Below are 6,842 nucleotides of genomic sequence, written 5' to 3'. Positions count from 1 at the left end.
TCATCATATTCAATATATTCCGCTCATAGAACGTAATTATATATACCAATTTAATTCTTATCATTTTTAAGCAAATGAATGGACCCAGCACAATTTCTCATTTAATACAAGTTATAGTGCACAAATTGTTGTGAGAGATGGTTTCTCCGAGAGACACATTAAATATATGGGCTAAATAGCCCAATTAATACAAATTAAAGAGAAAAATAAGAATATAGGCTTCTTGTTTGAGGTTGTCTCTTTAAGAGATAATCTTTCACAAGAATAGCCGTACTGCGAGAATCCTAAATTAGCTAAATTGTCCGACTCAATAAATGAAAACATTTTATTTTCATACTTAAAATATTTATTTAAATATTTTACACATCATCTTGCATGTTAAAATAAACATTTTAAATATTAAAATACTCACGTTAGTTGTTTAAAAAACCCACTTTGATAATCGAGTGTTGTGTTAGTTGGAGAGCAAGTAACACTTTCACAGGTAGACATGTTTATTTGGATCATTATATTGATTTCGGCTCAGGTGTTTTAGACAAGATTAAAATCTGGTCTTTACATAATTGTAAATCCATTTTAAACTCGGTCAAAATCAAGTTCAATTAATGTCGGATATTTATGCCTATTTTAAAGACCTCTGTTTACACGTAAGATGTTGTTGTGTTTGATTCTCACCTTGAATCCCTCTTTCTCCGATCTGTGATCATAAATACCCACTTTGAATTTACGTCTTGTCATAAGACGGTTCTATACAAGAGTCGCTCCAAACCCGAACATGGAAAATAAAAGTTTAGTTGGGCCGAAGCACACGATTGCATAATCCCACCAGTCCCATGGCCAAACCCGATGAATAATAAAAACCAAAAAAATACGAGTGGCTCTGTAAATTCTAGATTAAAATCCTCTTTCAATTTGGGATATTTTCAACGAGTGGCGCGGATCGTTTTTAATTTTTTTCCCTTTAAACCTCTCAACACTTTCAATCTATAAAACTCATCCAAAATTTTATAATTTCTGAATTTAATTTATTGTTCATTAATCAAATTATTCGCAGAAATAATGAGCATGAAAGCTCTTCAAGCTTCAACCGCTTACAGCTTCCCTATTTCCTCTCCTGTAACTCCTCCAAGACACTACTCCCAGTCCCGGACTATTATTCGTGCTCAAGGTATTTTAATTTTTCAGTAATTTGTTCTTTATTGCTTATTTCTTGGTTTTTTCTGGCTAAAATTTTCAGTAAAATCGATACTATAATTATAGATAATTATTGGTAATGTGATAAAGTTTAGATGGGTTCCGTAGATATGTCAATTGTTTATTGGGTCTGAATAAGTACTCTTGAACATTCTGTGTTAGGGTATTTTGTTAAGATTGAAATGATCAGTATACTGTAAAGTAAGGTCAAGCGATTAAATCGGGTTAGAAATGTTGAGGAATGAGGTGGTTATTGGCTTATTGCAATTGATGAACTAGATGTGTAGAAGAATTGTTTAAATAATTTGTTGAAGTGTATGTAGGTTGTCGGGTGACTTTATGTATTTGTGGAGTCTATTACAACCTATTGATTTTTGTAGTGAATTTCTTTTGGACTTATTTGTGGATTACCTATTCTATTTTCCAAATTCTATCATAATAAAATGAAATAAACAATAAACAATATCTTGGTTGTTTGTGTTGTCTATGCCCATTTTCCGAATTCTATTATAATTGAAATGAAATAAACAATAAACAAGCTAAACAAACTACAAGAAATTGGGAGCATCACCTAATTATGGCTATAGACTGGATTAGGATAGTGTTTGATTACATGATTAAAGGACAAGAGCATAAGCTCACAAATACAAAAGAATTACAATGGTAGAGAAATTAAGAGAGTAGGGAAGAGAATGGTGAGATTATTTTAGAGGCTAATGTGTTTGTGTTTAAGGGTTAGAATACACTTACTAAAGCTAAACATGACACCTATATATAGAGAGAGAGGAAGAAGATTACACAATTCCAAAAGATTATAAATGGCGTGCAAAAAACAGAATAGGCAACAGGTGTGCGCTCGACCGAGGATAGACTCATAGTGCTCATTCGATCGAGTGAAGAAGGGCAGCAGTTTTTCTGGGGCTTGGTTTTCTTGTGCGCTCGACCGAGTGTCAGGTCGCGATTGAGATTTGAGCCAACTGGTGCAGGGCTGAATTTTTATGTGTTCTTTGCACATTCTACTAAGCTGTACCAACTTCCATGACTTGCGTCTCAAACCTATGGGTGAATCAAGTTATCAATCACACCAAAGATAATTAGGTTTAGTTTGGGGAAAATTGTATAGCAAATATTTGAAGTGAATATCCGAAAATAGTGGACATGTGTCTAATCAAATCATTTAGTTGTACACATAAACTGGGACTGTAAGAAATTTTTTTTCTTTCCAATGATGATGATACCCAAAAGTTGCACTATTGTTTTTTTTGGGGGGAACAATGCGTAGCTAGGCAGCTAGCATTTGATGATATCTGAAGTTTGAATTAAGAGTTGGTGTTCAAACATGATACTATGTTGACGATAAATCCTGCTGATCGTTTACCCTCACTTCAAAAAAGTTGGAAGGTTTTTAGTTTGCAAAAGATCATTGAGAAAAACTTTCTTCATTAAGATTTTAACTAACTATAGGAAGCTTTTTACTTTGTGGAAGATCATTGAGGAAAACTATCTTCATTAAGATCTGAACTATCTATTATGATAGAGCCAAAATTCCTTTTCTTGAACTTCACTGAGTAGCTTAACTACCAAAGGTGAATATGAAGATGGTTTGTGGACCTAAATATTCGAGCCCATTTAATGAGCTCTACTCTCTACAATGCTAAACAAAAATTTAAAAAGTTGTGCAACATGGATGCTGGTCAGGAATTTATGGAGCCTTTATCATGACTATATTTCTGTTTTAAGGCGTTGTGGTTCTGAAATTACACGTGGAGTTTGTTTTTGATATCGTAACTTATTTTGCAGTCGATCCTTCAGAGAAATCTATTGAAATTATGAGGAAGTTCTCTGAACAGTTCTGCCGCAAGTCAGGAACATACTTCTGTGTTGATAAAAGTGTTACTGCTGTTGTTATAAAGGTAATATTCAGCTTATACGTGCTTACTTTCCTACCTGGTTTGTTTCGTCTTAAACAAGAATGTGTTTCTTTGGTTCTTCTGTCTTTTTAGAAGAAGATTGTATTACCCGACTCTACCTATCATATTTTGAAGGTTTGATGTTGTCCAGCCTCAGATAGAACTTTGCTTCTTACCGTAGGGTTTGTTTGAATAGAAACTCTAAAGCAAATTTTATCCAATCCTTTACATAGACAACTGCAAGAATGTGAATATATGAGATTGTATCCAAACATATTAATAAATTGTTGATGTTGCCTGTTTTATTTGTACATGTACTGTTTTGGGAAAGAGGAAGTGATTTCCTTTTCAAGATTTTTTTATATGTTTGTATCTTATCCGCTTCCCCCTGTCTATTGGCTTATTACATTCATGACTCTGTCTGTGGGTGCTTGAACAAATGGACGTTGTATTGTGAGATGCCACATCCATTGATAGAACCACTTCCAATAAAATCAATCTAAGGAGAGGAATATGATGACTACCTAGGAAGGCTGCTGATATGTTATTGATTTTTCGTCAAGAAATGTATGTGTCAGAAAAGCTGATAAATTCTAAAGCTTCTTGTCAGCTTTGTAAATGTTAATTGTTGGCCAATCCTTAGGCAAGCTACCCAAACTATTTTCAGGAATTATGGTTAACTTTGTGAAAATGTTTAGACATTTGTGAAAATAGATATTAATCTATCTGATCAGTTATTTATTGCTTAGGTTTCTCTATAGATGCCCTGCTTTTCACATCTCATCATTTAAAACAAGGTCCAATCTAATATGTCTATTGTAATGTTAACAGGGCTTAGCAGAACACAAAGACACATTAGGTGCCCCTCTTTGTCCTTGCCGGTGAGTACTATTTTCCTAACCTTGAAGCATCCCTTCTCTCAAAGTTATTTACACTTCTATTGCTATGATTTAAATTTATGTCAGGCATTATGACGACAAGGCCGCTGAAGCAAATCAAGGTTTCTGGAACTGCCCATGTGTGCCAATGAGGGAGAGGTATGATTTCATAAGTCTTCTTGTAGTTTACTGATTTTTTCATATAGGCATATAGTGATGCCGTCTTGAATGGTTGAGCATAAAAATAGTTCCGTTGTCTCAGTTAGGATCTAAATTGGTGTGTTTTAGAGCCTGTTATGTTCTGGAATTTCAGGAAATTTTGATACCATTCAGTTTTGTGCAATGTTGTATGAACTGTTTTTTACTTATTCGTAACCTGGGACGCACACTTTTGGTCTGTTCTAGAGATTATTAGAAGGTGTTTTTTTGTAAATATTCTTTGGGTTTTCTGCTTTATGATTTTTCCTTTTAGAGACTGATTGAAGCTACATGTTTTATGTTTTGGTGACTCCATTCATCAGTACGTGATCTGCTGTTCAGCATACCTCTCAACTTTCTAGTTTATGTGAATAATTACAATCTGATTATTGATGATTAGAGAAATTCTGTGTGCTGTTTTTTAAGGTTTTGAACCTCAGTGTACTAACTCTCACTTTCCATTTAGAGTTGAGATTGTACATGGAAATATGTTTTTATACTTTATTTGGGACAATATGCTGTAAGATGCCTATTAGAACTAATCGTTCAATGCAGTGGATGATGACTCTAAATCAGTAAACTTTGGCACCTTCAATAAAACTGGTTTGCAGTAATATTGAAAATGGAAGAAACTGAGTGAATTCGTGTTAACTTATCACCTGATCATAACCTATCTTGGAAAAGCATGTACCACAACCAAATGTAAGAATCTATTCTGTTGGAGATTAGTATGAGTAAAGCATCGACCTGTTTGTTAGGAATGGTTATGATGATCAACTTCTCTAGTCTTGGTTTCCCTAGATTAAGAGGATAGATCTAGGGCTCAATTTCCACATCGTTTATGGATGATTTAGCTTCTTATCACTTCAGCGATTTTCTAATATGATGCTCTGTTATGTGAGAGTCCTTGCTTCCATAGATTAAGAGGATAAATCTGAGGGCTTTGTTCCTCATTGTTCACTGGATAGTTTTTTGCTTTTTAGCACTTCAGAGACTTTCTGATATGATGCTCTTCTGTGTGAGAGGATGTTTTAATGTCTCAACCCAGACGACGCTTATGACTGCTAACTTAGGCATGCCTATTCTAACAAAGTCAGGAAACACTACACTGATGTAATTAAGGTGTGAATATGTGCTCAGGTTGTTCTGGAACTGAATAATATTATCTGAGTGAGACATTCAAGAATTAGGTGCCAAACATCTGAAAACTGAAAGAAAAATGCTACTGAAATGAATATTAAAATTAAATGAGGGTTCAACTCTTGTATTTTCATTTCTTATTGATTTTCCTGTTTTTTGTAAGGGTTCTTAACGGGCGTTATGTATGATATATGTGGAGGTTTTCATATTTTATAGTGTTTTTTAGTAAGTTCTACTTGCTACTAGATCATATCCATAGTTCAACCATGACTTGCATTTAAACATCTAAATTTCTCAGTTTCCTCTTTATTTCATCTGCGCCAATCCATTCGATGTATCTGACACAACAACGCCAAAACTTTAATCCAAAAAGATTGAGGACAATATTGAACTGTATTCGACAGCAAGATTAATATTTTACCGACGTTTTGACAGGAAAGAGTGCCACTGCATGCTTTTCCTAACTCCTGAGAATGATTTCGCTGGAAAGGATCAGGTTAGCCTACACCAGTTCTATTTCAAATTTTGATTGAAGTCAATCACAATTCACGAAATACCTAACGACAAGCCACAGTTTCACAAATTTTTCTGATGATTGTGCCTTGCTGGTTGCAGACGATTTCCTTGGAAGAAATACGGGAAGTGACAAAAAACATGTAATCTTACATTCAGAATGCTCTTCTGCGTAGTCACTATAGGTCTATATGAGAGGATGCCAATAACTGTTGTACTTTATGCTGTACATTCTCATACTTTCTAGAGCTTTGTCGTCTCTAACTTTAAACTTTATCGAGGTATATACATATATGGCCATACTCGACGTATCTGACTTATGCATTCAGGTTTTTTACTTGGCTACTATGCCTTTGATAGTCAGCTATCTCTGATTTTTATGCAATTCTTTTGTGGGTTATGGAGGGGAGTTGTGTCATTGTAACTTGTGACAGGGCAACTGATTGAATCCACTTAGATGAACATTTGTGTAAGCATATACAATGTGTACATGGCTTGATGGCAAGCCATCCAAACTAAGTTGAATTTAATAAAGTTGAATCCTTCACCATTTTTTGGTCATAACTCAAAGATATTTGGATCTTAATTAGATCATGACTTGGTGCCTTCAGAATTTTTCATTAAAGAATGGTGTGGAAGAACTAAAGAAATAATCCTAGTTGCTATCTATGAAGCTAGGTCAACATACTAATCTAAGCATGTTACGTACCATGATTAAACTAGCAACAATAAATCAATAATCTATATCTCTTATTCGTTCATCCTAAAGTGGTTTCACCCTTTTTATTCAATTCCTAGACAACAAGTAATCTACAGATATGTGAAAAAAATAATTATGTAAGCAATAAAGAGCAATTATTGAACAAGATTGACAACCAAAGATTGTTTTTTCATAAAAAACAATAAATAAAATCATTAAGGTATCAAATCCAAAAAGTACGCGAATTTTGAACAACTCCTTATGCATTGACCATGAAAAATTGTTGATTTTGTTATTAGTATTATGAAA

General features: G+C 34.0%; 1 protein-coding gene across 1 annotated transcript; it reads left to right on the top strand.

Moving 5' to 3' along the window:
• The first annotated feature begins 687 nt into the window (after positions 1 to 687).
• On the top strand, positions 688 to 6,218 carry LOC130812999 (ferredoxin-thioredoxin reductase catalytic chain, chloroplastic). Its single transcript, XM_057678671.1, has 6 exons — positions 688 to 1,168; positions 2,995 to 3,107; positions 3,936 to 3,985; positions 4,070 to 4,141; positions 5,756 to 5,816; positions 5,936 to 6,218. Exons 1-6 carry the CDS (start codon positions 1,060 to 1,062, stop codon positions 5,978 to 5,980), a joined length of 450 nt encoding a protein of 149 aa, XP_057534654.1. The 5' UTR covers positions 688 to 1,059; the 3' UTR covers positions 5,981 to 6,218.
• The last annotated feature ends 624 nt before the right edge of the window (positions 6,219 to 6,842 follow it).

Source organism: Amaranthus tricolor, chromosome 5 (genome assembly GCF_026212465.1).
Source record: "Amaranthus tricolor cultivar Red isolate AtriRed21 chromosome 5, ASM2621246v1, whole genome shotgun sequence".
NCBI classification, from domain to species: Eukaryota; Viridiplantae; Streptophyta; class Magnoliopsida; order Caryophyllales; family Amaranthaceae; genus Amaranthus; species Amaranthus tricolor.
This window is presented reverse-complemented; position numbering and strand designations above follow the sequence as displayed.

What these genes read in the sequence shown, in the direction of transcription:
- LOC130812999 (XM_057678671.1), top strand. Translation starts at nt 1,060, where the DNA reads ATGAGCATGAAAGCTCTTCAAGCTTCAACCGCTTACAGCTTCCCTATT. An exon ending in TTACTGCTGTTGTTATAAAG is followed by an intron (nt 3,108 to 3,935) that starts GTAATATTCAGC and finishes TAATGTTAACAG; the next exon opens with GGCTTAGCAGAACACAAAGA. An exon ending in ATTTCGCTGGAAAGGATCAG is followed by an intron (nt 5,817 to 5,935) that starts GTTAGCCTACAC and finishes TGCTGGTTGCAG; the next exon opens with ACGATTTCCTTGGAAGAAAT.